This window comes from Borostomias antarcticus (genome assembly GCF_949987555.1).
Source record: "Borostomias antarcticus genome assembly, chromosome: 7".
Classification (NCBI taxonomy): domain Eukaryota; kingdom Metazoa; phylum Chordata; class Actinopteri; order Stomiiformes; family Stomiidae; genus Borostomias; species Borostomias antarcticus.
Window position 1 is genome coordinate 29,383,237 of NC_140240.1, and position 24,220 is coordinate 29,407,456.

The 24,220-nt window shown below is 44.9% G+C and overlaps 2 protein-coding genes across 2 annotated transcripts in view; both read left to right on the top strand.

Annotated features, from left to right (window-relative positions):
• serhl (serine hydrolase like) overlaps window positions 1–5,682 on the top strand; it is a 9,426-nt gene extending 3,744 nt beyond the window's left edge. Inside the window, exons 7-9 of the mRNA XM_084441463.1 lie at window positions 3,718–3,725; window positions 3,827–3,914; window positions 5,346–5,682. Of these exons, the coding sequence (XP_084297589.1) occupies window positions 3,718–3,725; window positions 3,827–3,914; window positions 5,346–5,591 (342 nt within the window). The 3' untranslated portion in view covers window positions 5,592–5,682. The remainder of the gene's footprint in view (window positions 1–3,717; window positions 3,726–3,826; window positions 3,915–5,345) is intronic.
• Window positions 5,683–15,139: 9,457 nt separating this feature from the next.
• Window positions 15,140–22,728, top strand: septin3 (septin 3; the record flags this gene model as incomplete). The annotated part of the gene is made up of 9 exons (XM_084441464.1): window positions 15,140–15,401; window positions 15,804–15,932; window positions 17,429–17,510; window positions 18,160–18,297; window positions 19,653–19,770; window positions 20,717–20,812; window positions 21,765–21,861; window positions 22,020–22,071; window positions 22,608–22,728. The coding sequence occupies 9 exons, from the start codon at window positions 15,140–15,142 to the stop codon at window positions 22,726–22,728; spliced, it is 1,095 nt and encodes a 364-aa protein (XP_084297590.1).
• Window positions 22,729–24,220: the final 1,492 nt, after the last annotated feature.

Here is a 24,220-nt window from a genome sequence, read left to right on the forward strand (position 1 = left end):
ACTACACTACTCTACACACTGCACTGTACTACACTACTCTACACACTGCACTGTACTACACTACTCTACACACTGCACTGTTCTACACCTACTCTACACTATACTACACTACTCTACACTATACTACACTACTCTACACACTGCACTGTACTACACTACTCTACACACTGCACTGTTCTACACTATACTACACTACTCTACACTATACTACAGTACTCTACACACTGCACTGTACTACACTACTCTACACTATACTACACTACTCTACACTATACTACACTACTCTACACACTGCTCTGTACTACACTACTCTACACACTGCACTGTTCTACACTATACTACACTACTCTACACTATACTACACTACTCTACACACTGCAACTGTACTACACTACTCTACACTATACCTCACTCACCACACTACACAACACTACTATATACTATACTACACTATACTATACACACTTTACTACTCTACTATATACTACACTATACTATACCACACTATACTACTCTACTATATACTACACTATACTATACTACACTAATACTACTACTACTATATACTACACTATACTATACCACACTATACTACTCTACTATATACTACACTAAACTATACCACACTTTACTACTCTACTATATACTACACTATACTATACCACACTATACTACTCTACTATATACTACACTATACTATACCACACTATACTACTCTACTATATAACTACACTATACTCTACTACACTTCTACTACTCTACTCTATACTACACTATACTATACCACACTATACTACTCTACTATATACTACACTACACTATACCACTTACTACTCTACTATATACTACACTATACTATACCACACTTTACTACTCTACTATATACTACACTATACTATACACACTATACTACTTACTACACTATACTATACTACACTATACTACTCTACTATATACTACACTATACTATACCACACTATACTACTCTAACTATATACTACACTATACTATACCACACTATACTACTCTACTATATACTACACTATACTATACCACACTATACTACTCTACTATATACTACACTATACTATACCACACTATACTACTCTACTATATACTACACTACACTATACCACACTATACTACTCTACTATATACTACACTACACTATACCACACTATACTACTCTACTATATACTACACTACACAATACCACACTATACTACTCTACTATATACTACACTATACTATACCACACTATACTACTCTACTATATACTACACTATACTGTACTACACTATACTACTCTACTATATACTACACTATACTATACCACACTATACTACTCTACTATATACTACACTACACTATACCACACTATACTACTCTACTATATACTACACTACACTATACCACACTATACTACTCTACTATATACTACACTACACTATACCACACTATACTACTCTACTATATACTACACTACACTATACCACACTATACTACTCTACTATATACTACACTATACTGTACTACACTATACTACTCTACTATATACTACACTATACTATACCACACTATACTACTCTACTATATACTACACTACACTATACCACACTATACTACTCTACTATATACTACACTATACTGTACTACACTATACTACTCTACTATATACTACACTATACTATACCACACTATACTACTCTACTATATACTACACTATACTATACCACACTATACTACTCTACTATATACTACACTATACTATACTACACTATACTACTCTACTATATACTACACTATACTATACTACACTATACTACTCTACTATATACTACACTACACTATACCACACTATACTACTCTACTATATACTACACTATACTATACCACACTATACTACTCTACTATATACTACACTATACTATACCACACTATACTACTCTACTATATACTACACTATACTACTCTACTATATACTACACTATACTATACCACACTTTACTACTCTACTATATACTACACTATACTATACCACACTATACTACTCTACTATATACTACACTACACTATACCACACTATACTACTCTACTATATACTACACTATACTATACCACACTATACTACTCTACTATATACTACACTATACTATACCACACTTTACTACTCTACTATATACTACACTATACTATACCACACTATACTACTCTACACTATACTACACTACACTATACTACTCTACTATATACTACACTATACTATACCACACTATACTACTCTACTATATACTACACTATACTATACCACACTATACTACTCTACTATATACTACACTATACTATACCACACTATACTACTCTACTATATACTACACTACACTATACCACACTATACTACTCTACTATATACTACACTATACTGTACCACACTATACTACTCTACTATATACTACACTATACTATACCACACTATACTACTCTACTATATACTACACTATACTATACCACACTTTACTACTCTACTATATACTACACTATACTATACCACACTATACTACTCTACACTATACTACACTACACTATACTACTCTACTATATACTACACTATACTATACCACACTATACTACTCTACTATATACTACTATATAGTGTAGTATATAGTAGAGTAGTATAGTGTACTATACCACACTATACTACTCTACTATATACTACACTATACTATACCACACTATACTACTCTACTATATACTACACTATACTATACCACACAATACTACTCTACTATATACTACACTATACTATACCACACTATACTACTCTACTATATACTACACTACACTATACCACACTATACTACTCTACTATATACTACACTATACTATACCACACTATACTACTCTACTATATACTACACTATACTATACCACACTATACTACTCTACTATATACTACACTACACTATACCACACTATACTACTCTACTATATACTACACTATACTGTACCACACTATACTACTCTACTATATACTACACTATACTATACCACACTATACTACTCTACTATATACTACACTATACTATACCACACTATACTACTCTACTATATACTACACTATACTATACCACACTATACTACTCTACTATATACTACACTATACTATACCACACTATACTACTCTACTATATACTACACTATACTATACCACACTTTACTACTCTACTATATACTACACTATACTATACCACACTATACTACTCTACTATATACTACACTACACTATACCACACTATACTACTCTACTATATACTACACTATACTGTACCACACTATACTACTCTACTATATACTACACTATACTATACCACACTATACTACTCTACTATATACTACACTATACTGTACCACACTATACTACTCTACTATATACTACACTATACTATACCACACTATACTACTCTACTATATACTACACTATACTATACCACACTATACTACTCTACTATATACTACACTATACTGTACCACACTATACTACTCTACTATATACTACACTATACTATACCACACTATACTACCCTACTATATACTACACTATACTGTACCACACTATACTACTCTACTATATACTACACTATACTGTACCACACTACTGCTGTACACTATACTACACTACACTGCCATACTATTCTACAGTTTACACACCTACTGTAGTATACTCTGTACTATACTACACTACTATACTGCTCTACACTACACTACACCTCACTACACTCTACTCATCTATATCTTTACTATAACATCTCTCTCGTCTTCCCTCTAGAGCTGATGAGGGTTTTGGGAAGATGTTTGCCGAACCCGAGCAGAAAATGTTTACCTCAACACTAAGTCAAGGGTACAAGGATAAGGAAGTGAGTAGACACACCTGTACTCAGGGAAATACACAACCTGGACACGACAGGTACACTTACATTTTGAGACTTAAATTAGCGTTCCAACAGGATATACGTTGAATCACGTTTGCTTGTGTGTCGTTTTCCGCTCGTCTGCGGTTAGATAGATATGCTGGCTAATAGGGCTGGGTTTAAAAAATTGATTAATCGATTCTGAATCAATTCTGAATCAAATAATCCCAAAATTAATATTTTATTTAATGAATGAATGAATAAATGAAGGAATGAATAGTTCATTAGTTAATTCAATGATTTATTCATTCATTCATTTTTGGAAATCAGTATCGATACCCAGCCCTAGTATTGATGTGTTGCATAACTTGGCAGTCATGTAATTAAGGTTACAGCTAAAAAAAACAGGTTTTAGTAACACTAACCGAATCGATATTGAATCGAATTCGAATCGAATTGAATCGTGATAATCGATTCCAAACCTTGTGAATCGGAATCGAATCGATTCTTGAATTTCGACTTGATACCCAGCCCTACTGGCTAAGCATAGATCAGCACAGTACAACATCACAGAGGCGGCAGGAATATTTTTACTATATATTTATATTAGTAGTTTCCTTTAGGGAAATGGTGATATAGTATTTATGTGTATTTTCAATTTTTCCATGTGTGGATAGAAAAACCCTCCTGCATGTTTTGGTGCTTCGACAGGAACACCTCAATCTCAGAGGCACAGCTACAGTATTAGAAAGATGTTCTCTGTCTCTCCCTCTCTCCTGGTCTCTCTCTCCCCCGATCTGTCCCTCTCTCCTGGTCTCTCCCTCTCTCCTGATCTCTCCCTCTCTCCTGGTCTCTCTCTCCCCCGATCTCTCCCTCTCTCCTGGTCTCTCCCTCTCTCCTGATCTCTCCCTCTCTCCTGGTCTCTCCCTCTCCCCTGGTCTCTCTCTCCCCCGATCTCTCTCTCTCTCTCCTGGTCTCTCTCTCTCTCCTGATCTCTCCCTCTCCCCTGGTCTCTCTCTCCCCCGATCTCTCTCCTGGTCTCTCTCTCCCCCGATCTCTCTCTCCCCCGATCTCCCTCTCCCCCGATCTCTCCCTCTCCCCCGGTCTCTCTCTCTCCCCCGGTCTCTCTCTCTCCCCCGGTCTCTCTCTCTCCCCTGGTCTCTCTCTCTCCCCCGATCTCTCTCTCCCCCGATCTCTCTCTCTCTCCTGATCTCTCTCTCTCCCCCGATCTCTCTCTCTCTCCTGATCTCTCTCTCTCCCCCGATCTCTCTCTCTCCCCCGATCTCTCCCTCTCCCCCGGTCTCTCTCTCTCCCCCGGTCTCTCTCTCTCCCCCGGTCTCTCTCTCTCCCCTGGTCTCTCTCTCTCCCCCGGTCTCTCTCTCACCCGGTCTCTCTCTCTCCCCTGGTCTCTCTCTCTCCCCCGGTCTCTCCCTCCAGGGCGTGGTGGTGACCGTCCCAGGTGATCATCATGTCCACCTGAATTTCCCAGAGCGAGTCGCCTCGTTAGTCACAGACCACCTGCAGGGAGGAGCCTCGTTAGTCACAGACCACCTGCAGGGAGGAGCCTCGTTAGTCACAGACCACCTCCAGGGAGGAGCCTCGTTAGTCACAGACCACCTCCAGGGAGGAGCCTCCTCACAGTCACACAGCTCCGCACAGGACACACAGGCTGCCAAGTTATAACACACACACACACACACACGCAAAGGAAATGGCATCGGGACCCGCCTTCCCGGAGGTAGTTTTTTTGGGATGGAAATGTAACCATTGTGCATTAGTAGCCTAAAACAATTAATAAAAACTCAATATATTGTGTGAAATGTATTATTTTCTTCTTAGATAAGTGGGCATATGAGCTATGTTTATTTATTTTTAAAAAGTTATGTGCGCAGATTCGAAGAAAAAGAAGCAGCGGTTAGTTTAAGCCCTAGTACAGCGGTGGATCAGAGGCAAACATGTCACTGTCTCACATATGCTAATAATAATAATAATAATAATAACAATAATGTAGGCTAGCCTATTATAATTGCTGTAGCATATTAACCATGATCTAATAATACAATTACAACAATAATAGCCTACCAATAGCCTGCTTATGAATACAGGTTAATACATTTAGTTTTCACCAAACACCCTTGCCGTGGCGCCCCGCCAAATTTGGACATTTCTCCATAAAACAGGAAGTCCTCATAACTCCTCCATACATTATCCAATTTGTCCGATATTTCTCACGCTTCATGAAGGTTCTGTCCTGAACACGTCTATGTGTCAGTATTGCGTCATACTTATAGCGCCACCTATTGGTGAAACAGGAAGTCATCAAGACTCATACATTATCCGATTCGCACCAAATTGCTGACGCTTCATGAAGGTCGCATTCTGAACACATCTATGCGTCGGTATTGAGTCACACTTACAGCGCCACCTACTGGTGAAACAGGAAGTACTCATAACTCCTACATACGTTATCCGATTTACTCCAAATTGCTCAGGGTTGATGAAGGTCGCATCCTGAACACATCTGTGCGTCAGCATTGAGTCATACTTATAGCGCCACCTACTGCTTACAGGAAGTCCTCATAACTCCTACATACATTATCCAATTTGCCCCAAATTGCTCACGCTTGATGAAGGTCGCGTCCTGAACACATCTGTACTGTAGGTCAGTATTGAGTCATACTTATAGCGCCGCCTACAGGTCAAGCAGGAAGTCATCATAACTCCTACATACATTGTCTGATTTACACAACAATTTGTCAGAACAAATGGAAAATGCATTGTTGAGTAAACTGTGTTACTTAATAATAATGTGTTGAGTGTTTTGTGTTCACCAATCAAATGCAAAGCTATCCTTCCTCCTGTCCAATGACATGGCTTTGCTATCCTTCCTCCTGTCCAATGACATGGCTTTGCTATCCTTCCTCCTGTCCAATGACGTGGCTTTGCTATCCTTCCTCCTGTCCAATGACATGGCTTTGCTATCCTTCCTCCTGTCCAATGACATGGCTTTGCTGAAGTGCTGAGGCTTGAAGTTGATTTTACTGGATGAAGCCTCTAGATTTAGCTGCTGAGCAAAAAAGCTGCTTCCCCAGTTTTGGGAGGAAGTAGGTCATCTTTCATGCTTTACAGTCTCAGTTCAGTCCTGGTCTTGTATACATCAAGGGGTGTATTTTCTCCTTTTACAGACGGGTCGCAGCCCATAAACGGGCTGTTGCTTCAGCCTGAGTGATCTGGAGAGGGGAGGCAGACAAACGCGGCCCTCTCGTTCAGCGCCGCATAAATGCATGCGAAGGACTCTGGTGTTACATTTGGGGCAGAATAGATTTGTACGCAGTGGCGGAGACAGAGAGCGTCCAGAAACCTCTTGAAGGGCACGTTCCCTCCTAAAACCAGGGGTAAAAAAAAAAAAGAAGAAGAAAAAAGGTTTATATAACTTCCCTCCCACTCCCTCCCTCCATCCTCTCTTCATCACCGGGGAGGATGTTGTCATAGCAACGCCCTACCCCCCCCCCTCTCACACACACACACACCTTCCTACGTGACATCAGAGCTCGGGGCTCTGATACCGCATGCAGCAACTTCATTCATCATCCCAGAAGCCACCTGCGGTCCTTACGGAATCGCACACGGCCACCGCCGGTATAACAGAATCATCCGGCAACGACCCCGCATCGTCGACAGCGACTCTCTCGCCTGCAGTGCTGCAGAACAGCGACCGGCGTATCCAAGGGGGGCGCCCGGCGACAGAGCACACCGCAGGTACGTACCCTAGAACGTTCTTTGATCTACTGCGCGACGTGTCCGTTTTCAGCGGGGGGGCGAAAAAACGCCGAGTCGACACTCTTGCGCTGTGCGTGCTCTTTATACGTGACCCTATTGGCTTTGTACCTCTTGCTAATAAAGACGGTGCGCACGGTGGGGTTAGAATAATTGCTGATGCGTGGGTTCGGTGCACCTCAGCGCAGGTTACCTGTCCCAGGAGGTAACGGCGGTTTGTCTCTCCGTGATGCGCGGTGGAGATACTGCGCTAGTGAGACCAGCGCGTTAACAGGTTGGGAGTTCTAGGAGTAATCACTCGGCTCTCCGCTCTCTCTCCTCGCGCTCTCTACTCCCCCTTTCTCCCTCCATCTTTTTAACCCCGACATCATACCTTTCCTCCAACCCCCCCCCCCCAACACCCCGATCTTCACCTCCCTCCTCTCCCCACACCTGCGTCCTCTCCCTCTGTGCCCTCCCTCCTCCACCCCCCACTCCTCCCCTTACATCCTGGTCTCTTCACCCCCCTCCTTCCCCTGCCCCCTTCCTCCTCAACTCCCGTCTGTCTCTCTCTCCTCCTCTCTTTACTCCTCCCTCCTCCTCCCTCCCACCCTCCGCCCCTCCCCTCTCTCAGTAATCCTACTCTCTCCCTACCCCTTCTTCTTACCTCCCCCTCACCACCCTCTCCTCCTTCCTCCCCACCTCTCCACCCCCCACATCTCTCCCCCCTCCTCCCCTCTCTCCTCCCCCTCTCTCCTCCCTCCTCCCCCCCCCCCCAGCTGTAGCGGCGGCGGCAGCAGCATGTCGTGGCTGTTCGTGGACTGGTTCGTGCCGCTCTACCTGCTGGTGTCGGTCCTGGTGCTGGCCGGGTTCGGGGCCTGCCTCTACTTCCTGGAGCCGGGCCTCCAGGAGGCGCACAAGTGGAGCAGCAAGACGGCGCGGCACCGCCCCCTGGTGGCCAGCGTGGACCAGCGGGACGACGACAGCAACGCCTTGATATGACGGGACGGACGGCCGGGGGACTGATGGAGGGATGGATGGAGGGAGGGAGGGAGGGAGGGAGGGATGAATGAATGAAGGGAGGGACTGATGGAGGGATGAAGGGATGAATGGATGGAGGGAGGGAGGGTGGGATGGATGGATGAATGAAGGGAGGGACTGATGGAGGGATGAAGGGATGGACGGAGGGAGGGAGGGATGGATGGATGGATGGATGAATGAAGGGAGGGCCTGATGGAGGGATGGATGGTCGGACGGATGGATGGACGGACGGATAAAGCGAGGGAGGAACTGGCCACGTGGACTGAGTCTGGAGGCGGCGCTGGACTGAGGATCCTGGACTGAGGATCCTGGACTGGACAGGATGTGAGCTCCGCTGCCCCCCACCCCCACCCCCCGCCCCCCAAATGTTGATGACATGAGACTTGGGAGACCAGACTGACCCAGACCAGAGGGCGTGCTGGCTGTGTGCTCCAGAGTGGGTCAGATACAAAACACATGGGACCGTTGAAAGTGAATGTAATGTTTGTGCCATTTCATAACTGTGCCGACTTTTTCCATTAGGTTTTTGTAACTCGTCAATTGCTTTACATAGACCTGTCATTTAACGGTTTTAATCGACTAGAAACGGAAGTGCAATAAATGAGCCAATGTCTATAGATTGACAATGAATCAACATACAGTACTACTGTATAGCAGCTGCCATGAAACTGCCATCAAGATGTCAATGTTGTGGTCCAATATAGCCCAACTGGACCCTTCTCCACTGACCTGTAGATCTGAAAGGAATATGGATTAGGATAAGCAAGATGGACGCTCTTCCTCTGGGTCTATCAGAGGGGGAAGTGGAAACCCTCTTGCTGACACCTTTTCAGATGCCTGACACTGAAATCAATACTGAAGTTTTGACACCCAAATAAAATAGTCTATCATGTAGGGGCAAAATGTTTCTGGACAGCGCCAACGTTTATGGGTTGTCATTTCTATCAAGGTATTTGAAGCAGCTTGTTCTTTGTAATATTATGGGCTGTAATGTTATGTGCCAAAAAATAAGTGAATCTACATGTAGATGAGTGGACCATGTGATATGCATGACAGGTTTGAAGGAATAAAAAGTATATTTTCTTCTCATTCTTGTTTTTTTTACTGAAAGAGTACACTATACAGACTACAAAGTGAGGAAAGTATGGTTTATCCACCATTCTTTTAATGACCTATGTATGTGTCTATTCCATGTTCATTTGAAAATCAAATAAATATTTTTGTCATCAGTTGAAACTTATTTTCCTATTTCCTTGTTGTACATTGATTCTCTGATCCCTGAGAAAGCAACATGTCTTTGTACTGATTTTAACTGTCACCAATTTTGCAAAACGTTTTTTCCCCAAGAGCCACCAAACTGTTTTTTCCCAGACAGATGTGAAGTTTCTCATGAAGACAAACTGAGGACAGATGGGAGTGGGTGAGTGAAACAGAGCTGCTTTAGAGGAGAGGAATGGAGAGAATGCCTCTTTGGTACCCACCACTTCCTATTGTCCTCTTTCTCTCTCTCTCTCTCTCCCTCTCTCTCTCTCAAGCTCTCAAGCGCTCTCTCTCTCTCTCTTTCTCTCAAGCGCGCTCTCTCTCTCTCTCTCTCTCAAGCGCTCTCTCTCTCACAAGCTCTCTCTCTCACAAGCTCTCCCTCTCTCTCTCTCTCTCTCTCTCTCTCACACACACTCCATATCTGCTATAGAGATAGACCTTATCAGCAGATGGACATATAGCTTGTCGGATACACAGGTCAGTATTTTTATATCCTTTATCAGCACTTAAGACTTTATAATAATGCAGCAGATCGGTTTCTTCAACAATGTTACATTGACAGCCTCCAGTTATATTTGAACAGTTATGATGGATAACATTGACTTTTTATAGCAGTTGGCACCCAACTCTTTTAAGCTTTTCCTTTTGTTGTTTGTTTGTTGTTTGTTTGTTGTTTTTTTGTTGAACCCCCTACTCCTCAAAACGCCAGACTTACCAAAACCATACCCCCCCCCCCCCCCCCCCATATCATACAATGAGTGTGATTAACCACCTCGCAAGCTTGCTCCCTCGAGTACCTGCGTCCCCAAAACAACCCCAGAAGCACCTAGCTGCCCCTCCTCCCATCCCTCTCCCCCTCTCGTCTCCCGTCATTAAGAAGAAACCCATCCAAATCCCCTCCTTTGACAACCAAGGAATCATCTTTGAGAAACTGATCTCAGAACAGCCTTCCTCTGCCAGGTACAGTTGGTGGCGCATAATACTGCATTGTTTACACATGCTATTACTATACTGTTTTCTATGTTATAACACATGACACATGAATTTGTACATAGGTGAATTGAATCTGTACATAGGTGAATTGAATTTGAAGGTGAGTTGAATTTGTTCATAGGTGAATTGAATTTGCACATAGGTGAATTGAATTTGTTCATAGGTGAATTGAATTTGTTCATAGGTGAATTGAATTTGTACATACAGTAGGTGAAGTGAATTTGTACACAAGAAAATTTTATTTGACAGTCTTGTAGTGTTATTTTGTAGTTTTATAACAAAATACCCCCCACCCCTCTCTTTCCATGAATTAAACCTCTTACTCCAACTCCGACTCCCTGGCTCCAACGTCCATCTTTCAATCATCTGTGATGTGGACCAGGACACCGGCGGTGACGGGATCCCTCTCCCTTATTGCTCTATGTTCTGAGAGGACCCATGGAAACAGATATGCAACTCTCCCCAGGCCCAAAGCCAAGCCTGTCCTCTCTCCAATGCTCCCCAGGCCCAAAGCCAAGCCTGTCCTCCCTCCAACTCCCCCTAGGGTTAAACCCAGCCTCTCTTCATTCCTTCCTATCCCAGAACCTAAGCCTGGCATCTCTCAGACTCTCCTTATCCCCGAGCTCAGACGGAGCCCATCTCCGTCTCCTCTGTCCAAGGTCTGTCCAACACTTCCCGTTCCAGAGCCTCCTAAGCCTAGCATCTCTCCGACTCTTCCCATTCCCACGATCAGGCTGAGCCCCTCTCCGACATCCCAGTATCAGACAATGCCATTGGACGACTCAGCAGCCAAACAGACCTCCCCCGTGACTGTAGAAAGAAGAGCCAGGTCTATCTCCATATCTAATGCCAAGTGCCGGTCGCAACTTCGTAAGGAGTCTCCAGGACCGGCCGACCGTGAGCGGTCCATACTTGACCAAGATGCTTTGCTAGACTTTACACGCTGTGGATTGGCGAGGCCTACGCCGATATCTTACTCCAAGGGCGTAGCCTCGAAATCTGCCGATTGCTGTGGCCACAGGGGCCTTCCGTGTTCCGGAGCTCACATGGGAAAAAGCAAGGGTCCGGAACTTGAGTTTTTGCAAGCCAGGCTTGGGTTGAGGAAAACGGGGAATGTAGATAAATTTAGCCCCAGGCTTCTCGTGGGTAAGGATGGCCTTTCTAGTCAAAGGGTGGCAGAAGCAATCGCTAAACCAAGCCTTTATTACGAACGGTCCCCATCAACCATCGACGTGATGGTCAAACACAAAAGGTTCGAAGAGAGCAAGCCAACGGAAGATTCTCACTCAGCTTATGTTCAGCGTAGGTCAAAGAGAGACGGCCAGGGCTGCCGGTCGAACCGTGTTTCTCCAAAGACTCTCGACCAAGCGGAGCTCAGTGGTTGTTCATCTCCTCTCCCTCCCAGAAAAGCATCGGGCAATGTCAAAGAATGTCCTCTGAGCCCATCAACACCTCAAAAGGAGCAAAGGGAAACCAACCAAAGGGAAACCAACCAAAGTTCCCACAGTGATGGAGTGAAGAAGGAGTCTCTCCTGGAAGAGTCTACAAAGACTATCTCAGAATCCTCATATCAACCTTCCCAACCAGTAGAACCTTCCAGAACCTACAAGAGGCTAAAGAAGCCTAGATCTTGGGCGGGGCCTCAGAGTCCAAATCCATGTGCAGATACTCAAACTATGACAACGTACAACGGGAAGAGTCGGTTAGGTGGTATTCCAGCAGGGGAGAGTATCCTTCCCAAAGACAGCAATCAGAAACAGGAAACTCCTCCTGGGATTGTGAGGTCAGACGCCTCAAGAACTCCAGGTCTGGTGATACCCCAGACACAGGGGGTCTGTCCTACTCCCTCTACCCGGCTGAATGTGCTTGGTACTGCCAAAGAAGAACAGGGCCTTTTGGACCATAGGCGAAGGAGAACAGTTAAAGAGGATATTGGCCAATCACAGAAACACCCCTTCGATCCTGACCTATCTTCTGTAGAGTTCGCAAAGAAGCGCAACGTCATCGACCACAAAGGACTGAAACCTGACGCTCCAGAACCGTGCCAAACACGTCCACCACCTGACCACAAGAGGCCCACGCAGCCACCAGAATTTTCTCCCAAAGAATGGAGAGTGAACTGGCTACCGTCCATGGAACCCAACCAACCCAGCCCGTCAGTGGCTGGCACTGTTTCAAGAGAGGTCTTTGAACTGGCATCGCCACCCCAGCACATAAACTCCCGTAGGCCAGGTGAGATCTCTTCATCATATGGACTGGATCACCGCGTTACCAGTAAGACCTCTGTTACTGGCAAGGCCAAGGATCTACCGGATATCATCATGCCTCACCCTGGAGTGGTACATGTGTCAATGGGTGAGTGACGAGAGAGAACGCTTCCAGCCATGCTAGTATATAATGTAAACAAAAGTCACCGGTGCCTTTTACATTGCTCTAATTGTCACTTTTTTCACATCTTGAAATTAAAAAGCTGAAAGTGAAGAGAGAAAGAGAGAAGGGAGTCAAAGGGCAGTCATAGGAATGGAGACGCGCGTTGTCCTTATCAGCGCGGTAACAGACACGCGTCAAGCGGAGAGATAAAACCAAGTTACAGGGAGTAGAGAGGGACTAGTGTGCACAACCTGCAAGTACGCACTAGTTGTGTACCGCACAGACAGGACGAGCAAGTGCACGGAGAGTGTGCACAAAAGAGAGCGAGAGGAGGGAAAAGCAGCCACAACGAAAGCCTGATATGTGAGTGTTACTAGTAGCCTAAATGCATAATGTCTGTGCTGCTTTTGCTGTTATTTGAAATCCCAAGTCAACAACTGTGGTGTTTTACCAAAACCTGGACATGACAGACAATTTAAAGTCCATGAAGAATTGCGTGGTAAGAAGACTGGCAGGACATATGGAAAATACAGAAATTATGAAAATATAAAATCACAATGTTTATATTTCCTACTGCAGCTAAATTGTACACAGTGTCGTGTTATCTAGCTATTGTGTTCAACATTTTCCGCCAAGTTTCTTCAACGGAGCTCAAGGTGATGCCAAAATAGCTTCCCTAAGGTGGAGACGTGTTATGAGCATGCGCGCCGCATCCCCCCGTTCCCTCTCCTCTTGTCTCCTTGGTAACTGAAAAGGGGGGCTCTCGGAAGAAGAGGTACCCAGAGAAATCACGTGATCCGTCTGCTACATCTCCGCCTCCGCGTATCGGACATCTATCGTCTGCGTTTGAGCGCTGGATTGAAAGACTGCGAATTTGCGCATATTCTTCTAAAACAATATAGCGGTTGAATCCAAACAGGAATTGGTAAGTCACGTAAATATGGACCTCAAGGGGTAGATAGATAGCTCGCTAGCTCGTTAGCTTGCAAAATGTAGCTATCAGGCATGGATGGAGTAACAATAGGTCGGTGATGCTATGGATGGATGCTAATCATCCCTCGTTTGGGCATTGCAGGGATATAGGTGGAGATTGTAGCTAACTAGCTAAGGTAGGATGCACCACTTGATGTCGCATGCTAACTACTCGTCCTAGCTTCCTAGAAGATGGACAGGAATAGTGTCTAGGGTTTATATTTGCACCCACCCCCGTGGGGTAAACACCGTGGGGATTTTGCCAACCACTGACTATAAATTGGCCCGTTTCTCCATAACATAGCCCATAGAGGGCGAATAGCCAGCTAATTTAGCCTAATTCAAAACATTTTTCCAGCTCATAAAGATAACTAAGACAGAACAGTGACTATGGCTGCATTAAAAAAAAAAAATCACATCTAACCAGACTCAGAATAAACACATTTGTGATGTGGGGTAGCTATAGCTTTCTGTCATTATCATGAGTGAAGGTGTGTGTTTGTGTGTATGTGTGGGTGAGAGAGATTGAGAGTGAGCAAGCAACGTTTGTTCAGTAAGACACTGAGTGGAGCTGACATGGTGACTGCTCTCCTGACCTGTAAGATCTGTCAAACAGATGCATGTGGACTGTCTCAAACAACAGCAGCAGCTACATGTAAAACCCCCAGAGTTATCCCAGCTAGAAAGCCATGATTATGTATATCATGCCCAGTCTTATGTCTGGTAATATGACCATCTGCCTAGCAGACGGCGCATGGCTTTTTGCCCATGGAGAGGCCTCCTGTTCGTTTGCCAGTAGAGAAAATCTTGTCTTCTCTCTCTCCTCTCTCTCGTCAGACATGTCCGAAAACGCTCCCCCGGAAGTGCGAACCAAACCGGCCGTCCCTGCCAAGCCCACTCACGTGGGTGCCCCCCCCCCTTCCGCCGGCCCCCACACCCCCTCACCACAGCAGGGGCCGCAGGTCGGGATCGGCGGGCTCGGGGGCCCGAGTGCGGTCGGTGGTTCGACACTGCTGGGCTACATCGGGATTGACACCATCATCGAGCAGATGAGGAAAAAGACCATGAAGACCGGCTTTGACTTCAATATTATGCTCGTGGGTGAGTGAACAACACTGCCGATCTGTGAGCGACTAGGCCTTTATAAAAACCAGGAGTCCCACTGTGGATTTGTTAGGCTAGCTTTGTACCTCGTCGTCGAGAATCACCGGGATGCATCTCCTCCTGCTCTCTTTTCTCTTCCCCTCTGTTCCCATTCTGTCTCTCTCTCTCTCTCCCTCTCTCTCTCTCCCTCTCTCTCCCTCTCCCTCTCTCTCCCTCTCTCTCCCTCTCTCCCTCTCTCTCTCTCTCTCTCTCTCTCTCTCTCTGTCTCCCTCTCTCTCTCTCTCCCCCTCTCCCTCTCTCTCTCTCTCTCTCTCTCTGTCTCCCTCTTTCTCTCCCTCTCTCTCTCCCTCTCTCCCTCTCTCCCTCTCTCTCCCTCTCTCTCTCTCTCTCTCTCCGTAGGCCATAGCGGGCTGGGGAAGTCGACGCTGGTCAACACGCTGTTCAAGTCTCAGGTGAGCCGGAGGAACTCGCCATGGGGCCGCGACGAGAAGATCCCCAAGACGGTGGAGATCAAGGCGGTGTCCCACGGTGAGAGGGAGGGAGGGAGGGAGAGAGAGAGAGAGAGAGAGAGAGAGAGAGAGAGAGAGAGAGTATTTCCCATTGCAGTGGGAATGACTGCTGCTCACTCAATTCCTAACATGTCTGCTTAATGCGTCCAAATTGATAAATTCACAATATTGTATAGAGTGTCATCACGTCGGCAATAATACATTCAGGTGTTAGTGATGACTATACAGGACTCTGGGATTTTCCTGGCTCAGAATGGGTCTTTGGGGGGTAATGCGCACACATTTTTGGGGAAACCTCAATTTTATGCCGAGTAGCCTACCAGCATATACAGGCCTATATTCTTTGCTGTCGTTCTGACTGAACTCACTTTTCACAATTGCGTGAAATCTCCTGACATGACACAAAATGGATATGAAGACAAAATGATTAAGATACTGATAACCTGTCTATTAATTATCTTGATTACTAGTGGTCCAAACCATGGACAATGCAAGAAACATGCAGGGTTGCACTTGAAACAAGCTATCAAACACATGTGGAGAGGATTTGAATTGCTATTTTTATTCTACATATTTAGCATTTTGGCACTGGTGATTTTCCTTTGCCTCTGGCTAAAATCACTTTGGGGGCCAAAAAATCGTCTATGTAGGGAAAACCCTGAGTACTGTGTTATAGGTAGGCCTATCGCTGTGCCTGCAGCCCCTGGTGACCTAACAGAATATGCCCCAGCCTTAAGACGGCATGAAAAGACCACAATTCCCCTCCGGAGATCACTAGAGCACAGTACGATCTACCTCCCTCTTCTGGCACATCTGGAGTCAGGATTCGAGATTCCTTTTATTTGTCACTTGTAATGTACGGGTGTTCAGTCACGGTGAAATGCTGCTGCCGGATCCAGGATTACGCTCAATACAGATAAACTCCAATACAGATAAACTCCAATACAGACACAACTCAAATACAGATTCAACTCCAATACAGATTCAACTCAAATACAGATAAACTCCAATACAGATATAACTCCAATACAGATACAACTCCAATACAGATACAACTCTAATACAGATACAACTCCAATACAGATTCAACTCCAATACAGATAAACTACAATACAGATAAACTCCAATACAGATAAACTCCAATACAGATACAACTCCAATACAGATACAACTCCAATACAGATTCAACTCCAATACAGATAAACTACAATACAGATAAACTCCAATACAGATACAACTCCAATACAGATACAACTCCAATACTCAATTTTCAAATTACAAATTTACAAGTTACAATTTTACAGATTACAAAATGTACAAATTACCCAAATTACCCAATGAGTACATTTTTTATACAGTATAAGATAAAGGCAAGATGGGAAAGATACTGGTCAGATCATTGCTTTCCTCATCTATGCATGTCACAAATTATTTTTCATTTTCATAGTCAATAAGCTTGAGCTAATCAGCACTTTAAAAAAATAATATTTTAAACATGTTATTTTTTTATTGTAGTGATCGAGGAGGGTGGAGTCAAGATGAAGTTGACCCTGATTGACACCCCAGGCTTTGGCGACCAGATCAACAATGAGAACTGGTGAGAGGACTGGATGTGAGCGTGCGCGCGCGTGTGTGTGCGTGTGTGTGTGTGTGTGTGTGAGTGAGTGCATGTGCGTGTGTGCGTGCGCGTGTGTGTGTGGGTGTGTGTGTGTGTGTGGGTGTGTGTGTGTGAGTGCGTGTGCGTGTGTGCGTGCACATTCTATATTTAACTCCGGGTCACCTCATTTTAATGGGTTATGCACACTGTCATGCATCCAGTGCTGATGAAAATGGATCTGTCAAATCAAAGCACACTGTGTCTGTACTGTTTAGATACACGACCCCTATCTAAATCAAATCAAACTTTATTAGTATAGCGCATGTCATACACAGAGGCAACACAATGCGCTTTACAGATAGCAATGGGGGGATGGGTCCCACCCCTACAAACTACCATCCATCGCTATAAAGGGATTGCATTTGTTTTCTAAACAGGGCTAGGGCCTCACACACATCTTTGGTCCAACACACAGTTGTTTTATATAGGAATGTTCAGTTGATTCAACACTGCTGTTCCAGCAGCATCCACAGAGTAATACTCCCTTGACCGCTGAAGCAAAATGTTTTTATTTGATCTATTCATTGGCTTGTGTGTGTGTGTTTTACTCCTAACACCCACCTTGTTTTGTGTTCTCGTGTGTCCCCAGCTGGGAGCCCATCTCTAAGTACATCAACGAGCAGTATGAGAAGTTCCTGAAGGAGGAGGTCAACATCGCTCGAAAGAAGCGCATCCCGGACACCAGGGTCCACTGCTGCCTCTACTTCATCCCCCCCTCCGGTCACTCGTGAGTACGAAACGAACGCGCCGCGTCCAGATGAGGACGCTGAACGCGCCCGAGTGCTTTTGTACCTTTTGCAGCTTTTCATGGCAGCAAACACGAACGCGCACGTGGCTACGCGCGCACACACACACACACACACACACACACACACACACACACACACACACACACTGTAGCTTTACCTCTCAGTTCTTATGAGTCTCCGTCCAACTGCACACACACACACACACATACACACACACACAATTAAATTCGGATACTCCAACACAGGCGTGCGCTACTGTATCGTAGTTACAGACAACATCTTTCTCCTGAATACGATCATTCACAGCTCACGCCAACTGTGGAATCAGCCTTTATATCCAAACGAACAGTCTTTTGTGAGCTACTGCCCAGAGTGCCAGAGACTTTCTCCTGCTCATTCTGTCCAATAGGAGGCTTTTTGTTCCGTCACCTTCCCCCAACGGCGTCACTCGGAAAACCGGGACAAAACCGCCGTCCGCCAGGTCCTGGCGTGTCATCGAAGAACAACAGACGCCGTGGAAAAACCTCCCGAGCCCCGGCGTTTCAAATGAGCGAGCGAACGAACATAAAAGCACACAATTATAAAAAAGCTTTCATGTCTGCTAGGCTACATGTCGCCTGGAGGATATAATCATCTCCATCGCATGCCAGACCAAGGCCCCCTGACATTACGCCCATTATGCTAAACTAATTCCCCTTATCGCACTCTCTCTCTCTCTCTTTCCCACTCTATCGCATTCTCACTCTCCCGCCCTCCGCGTTCTGGCGGTCGCAGCGTTTCATTGGAAGTGCTTAGCGTAGCGCTGCTGGGTTATTCTTTAAACTATTTGTTTGTTTTTCGCCGCTAAATTATTTGTTTTGCCGTGTGGTTTTAATTGTTTGTAGTGCAGCTCCAAATCCCTCTCTGTCCCTCTCTCTCTCTTTCTGTCTCTATCTTTCTCCTTTCTCTCTCCCTCCTTCTCTCTCTCTCTCTTTCTGTCTCTCTCTATCTTTCTCTCTTCTCTCTCTCTCTCCCTCCTCTCTATCTCACTCTTTCTCTCTCCTCTCTCTCTCTCTTTCTCTCTCCCTCCTCTCTCTCTCTTTCTCTCTCCTCTCTCTCTCTTTCTCTCTCCTCTCTCTCTCCTTCCTTCTCTCTTTCTCTCTCCTCTCTCTCCTTCTCTCTCTCTCTCCTTCTCTCTCTCTCTCTCTCTCCTTCCTTCTCTCTCTTTCTCTCTCCTCTCTCTCTTTCTCTGTCCTCTCTCTCTCTTTCTCTCTCCTCTCTCCTTCCTTCTCTCTCTCCTTCTCTCTCTCTCTCTCTCTCTCTCTCTCTCTCTCTCTATGTCTCTCGGCCTCAGTCTCCGCCAGCTGGACATTGAGTTCATGAAGCACCTGAGTCGCGTGGTCAACATCATCCCCGTCATCGCCAAGTCGGACACCATGACCCCCGACGAGAAGGCGGAGTTCAAACAGAAGGTGAGAGGTGCTGGCCTTCGACCTGGGGCTCCCGCGATGAATCGCTCCTACGTCTCTAACCAAACGTGACCCTATGGGTCCTCGGTCCTCTCACGTTTGGACAAAGTTAGAGTAAACCCCTATTTGAAAGACTCTTTGAGCCGTGGGGCGGCTGTAGCTCAGTTGGTAGAGCGGGTCGTTCAATGATCGCAGGGTCAGTGGTTCGAATCCCAGCTCCGACTGTCCACATGTCGAAGTGTCCTTGAGCAAGACACCGAACCCCAAATTGCTCCCAATGAGCAGGTTAGCGCCTTGCATGGCAGCTACCGTGAATGTGTGTGTGAATGGGTGAATGAGAGGCCATTGTAAAGTGCTTTGAGTGCCGCTAAGGTGGAAAAGCGCTATATAAGTGCCGTCCATTTACCATTTGACCTTATGATACTGTAATAGATCAATTCAAATTAGTGTATTCTCTGCTCAAGACATGGTCATAGGAAATCTACACTGTGAATCCTGTCTTATAAAGTGAGAAGCTTTCTTGTGTTTGTTGCCCTGACCCCTTCTCTCCTCACTTTCTGAAAGACTTAATGGCCGGAGACCTCACCAGGGGTCACTTCAGCTGTTGACCCTCACACCTAGCCTACTCACTGATGATTGGCTAGTGAAGTTTTGCATATGCATGTATGGTCACACCCACAGCGTTCATAATGCTCTGTTTGTAGGATAATCATCGCTCTAGGTGAATTCTCCTTTCTCTTTGAGCCCGACTTTGCAAACTCATAAACTATTTGGAATAAAATCAACCAGCTTGGATTTGCAAAGATGAACCATGGCATTCTCGACTACTCTTTTCTGAATTATTAGAATAAATCTATAACAATACATGTATACCGTTTTCTATACTTTGATTGGATTTGTGTGAAGATGACGTTGGTTCACCTCGGCGTCTGTTTTGCGTGGCGTTTAGGTGAGGAAGGAGCTGGAGATGTGTGGGATCGAGGTCTATCCGCAGAAGGAGTTTGACGAGGACATGGAGGACAAGAGCGACAACGACAAGATCAGGGTGAGTAAAGGCTCCAGCTTTTTTTGTTTTGTTTTCGGTTGCGTTAACATCAGATAACACTGTGTGAATAACTCGGTTCCCCTGACTCTGTAGAACCGTATGACTGACTCTGCAGATTAGTATCAATTTGGCCCTGATAAAATTATTCCAGGGGGGTGTTTCACAAAGCTGGCTGACTATGATTCTTCAAATATGGAACATGGACTGAAGAAAAAAATAGCTTTCCGGGTTTTATTTTGTGCAGAAGTCAGGCTTACTTAGTTAGCCAGCTTTGTGAAATATCCAGGTGTTCCCTGTTCGTACGCGATACACATATTCCTCTCTCTCTCTCTCTCTCTCTCTCTCTCTCTCTCTCTCTCTCTCTCGTCACGCCACCTACAGTAAACTCTCACCCTCACCCTATTCTCCTGATTTCTTTCATCTTTTATGTGCCATGTAATGTTTGCATCATTTTTTTATTATTGCATTCTCTATTACTGTACTAATGTATTGGATGTGTAATGGATGTGAAGCCTGGATGAATGTACTACATTGTTGTTTTTAACCTTTGTTTTATAGCACTTTGAGATTTCTCGGAATGTAAAGTGCACTATAAATAAAATGTATTAATATTATTATTATTATTATTATTATTATCATTATTATTCCCGATTAAAAGAAAGACAGGGGTGGACTGTTGCGCCTTTCCTGGTCCTTCTTTGAGTGGTTGGTAGAGGGTACGGTAGTCTTAATGAAGATAGAAATATTCAAGTAGAGGAGGACTCTCACACCTCAACATGTTTCAAGAAAACTCATTGGATAGAGACTTAGAATAAAAATAAAAATAAAAGTTTAACTTTAAATGCTCATGGTGAATGCAAGTGCTCAAAAAGAAAAAATGCTGACAAACGTTTGGGTCATGCGACCATCATTCCTGATTAAACACGTTTTTTAAACCGGTCCTCATTTGCAGGAGTCCATGCCGTTCGCCGTGGTGGGCAGCGATAAGGAGTACCAGGTCAACGGCAAGCGGGTCCTGGGCCGGAAGACCGCCTGGGGGGTCGTGGAAGGTGGGTTCACGTCCGTCTGGGTTTTAAACGACGCCGCGAGGGCTGATTGCAAAGTGCTGTATATTGTAATTGATGGTTCTCCGGTGCGTGAGGCCAAATTGGATTTTGTTGTTTCCTAAACCGTTTCCCTCTCTTTCTCTGCTTTGCCTTTGTTCCAGTTGAAAACAGCAATCATTGTGAATTTGCTCTGCTGAGAGATTTCCTGATCAGGTGATTATTCTGATGCTTGAGTGGAAAAATGATAAATATCATCATTGATTTACATGCAGTGCACAAATCATGCCAAATAGTCCACTTTGTGCATGGTAAAAATATACCTCCTCCTCTCTCTCTCTCCCTCCCTTCCTCTCTCTCCCTCCTCTCTCTCTCCCTTTCCCTCCCTCTCTCCCTCCCTCTCTCTTTCTCTCACTCACTCCCTGTCTTTCTCTCTCTCCCTACCTCCCTCTCTTTCTCTCCATCCCTCTCTTTCTCTCTCCCTCCCTCTCTCTCTCCCTCTCTTTCTCTCACTCACTCCGTCTTTCTCTCTCTCCCTCCCTCTTTCTCTCTCTCCCTCTCTCTTTCTCTCACTCACATGCTGTCTTTCTCTCTCCCTCCCTACCTCCCTCCCTCTCTCTCTTTCTCTCTCTCTCCCTCCCTCCCTCCCTGCCTCTCTCTCTCTCCCTACCTCCCTCCCCCCCCCCCTCTCTCTCTCCATCCCCTTGTCTTTCTTCTCCTCTAACTCTCTCTCTCTCTCTGTCCCTCGGTAGGTCTCACCTCCAGGACCTGAAAGAAGTCACCCACAACATCCACTACGAAACGTACCGGGCCAGGAGGCTGAACGACAACGGGGGTCTGCACCCCGCCCCCCCCCACGACAGCAACCTGTAGGAAGAGAGAGGGAGAGAGAGAGGGAGAGAGAGAGAGAGAGAGAGAGAGAGAGAACCAAAAGCGAGAGATAAAAGATGATGATTGATCAAAAACAAATCGATGTTGTGCTATGGCATCACTGCATGCTTGGAGAGCATATAGCCGTGGAATTCGTTGTCAGTCGTTTTAGGTAAGGTCTTCATCTCTCTCTTTACACACGCACGCACACACACACACACACACACACACACACACACACACACACACACACACACACACACACACACACACACACACAACCCCCAGCTGCCCTTCCCTAAGCCACTTTACACACCTTTAGCGGACGACGTCAGCGCTAACGCCATTTGGATGAAGGGGATGATTCATTTGAGGATTCAACAATTACATGATTCTTTTATTCACGAAAACACTGGATATTCTTCCCTCCACCTCACCCTGTCCCCTCCCCACCCCGTTAGTATATTTCAAGAGCCACTATTAGAATCCATTTTGTGCTGCACACTTTTACCAAGAAGCTGATTTGGAAGCACCTCACCATCCACATGCAGTATGTGTTGAAAGACCAAACATGAAATACAAATTGATTTGTTTTAAGGATTCGTTCTTATTTGCAAAAGCTGTTTGGTCACTTGGCTATTTGTGACCAAAATAGCTAAATCAGACCAAAAAATAAATAGATTTTATTTCACTTTGATGTTCTAGTGCCATGGAAAACATTTGTGTCCATCTTAAAGTCCTGATGCTGAGAAAACTTTGAACCTGATTTTGTGCCAATACTGTTCTGCAATGAGCTTCCTTCTCTCTGCCACTAGGTGGCAGTGCTCCCCAGCAATCTCTGGAGACTCAAACGACCAAGTCAGGATGAATTCTAATCCCATTGCACTTGCCCAGCAGACAGCCTGCTCTGCTAGGTGGAACATATAGCATCTTGCTAATAACCACCCAGTCCTTTCGCTTTTAAACGCAAAGGAGGCGATTTTAGAGGCTCATTCTGGTCAGGGCCTCTAAGTTTGGTTTCCTTCATTGCTACCGATGGCAACCTTATCACAGGAGCTTACAAAGTTTACAAATAGTGATCTATTCTACTAAATAGAATATTTGGGAGTAGGCCTAGCAGTGAAACCATTCCAGATAACTGATCAGTTATGTGTTTACCGCGGGGTACTTCCTTAGTGTTCTGTTTTGAACTGTTTACAGTAGAGCGCACGTATTCCAAAAGTAGAAAACTATTCAAACACTCAATCTATTCATTTATTGAAATCCACTTTAGGTTTGAGCTGTATCTAGAAGGGGTTTCCCAGAAAAGATTTTTTACAATCATTCCTTTGCCGTCCATTTGCAAAAAGAAAGAAAGAAAAGAAGTTGCAGTGTGGTTTTGGTGGCGTTGTTGTTTTTCAAAGAACAAAGTAATACTCCAGAAAACGCCCTCACCCTGTTTGTATTCAGTGTTTCTATGTGCATGCTAGTTAACACTCCTCTTCCTGCCATATCA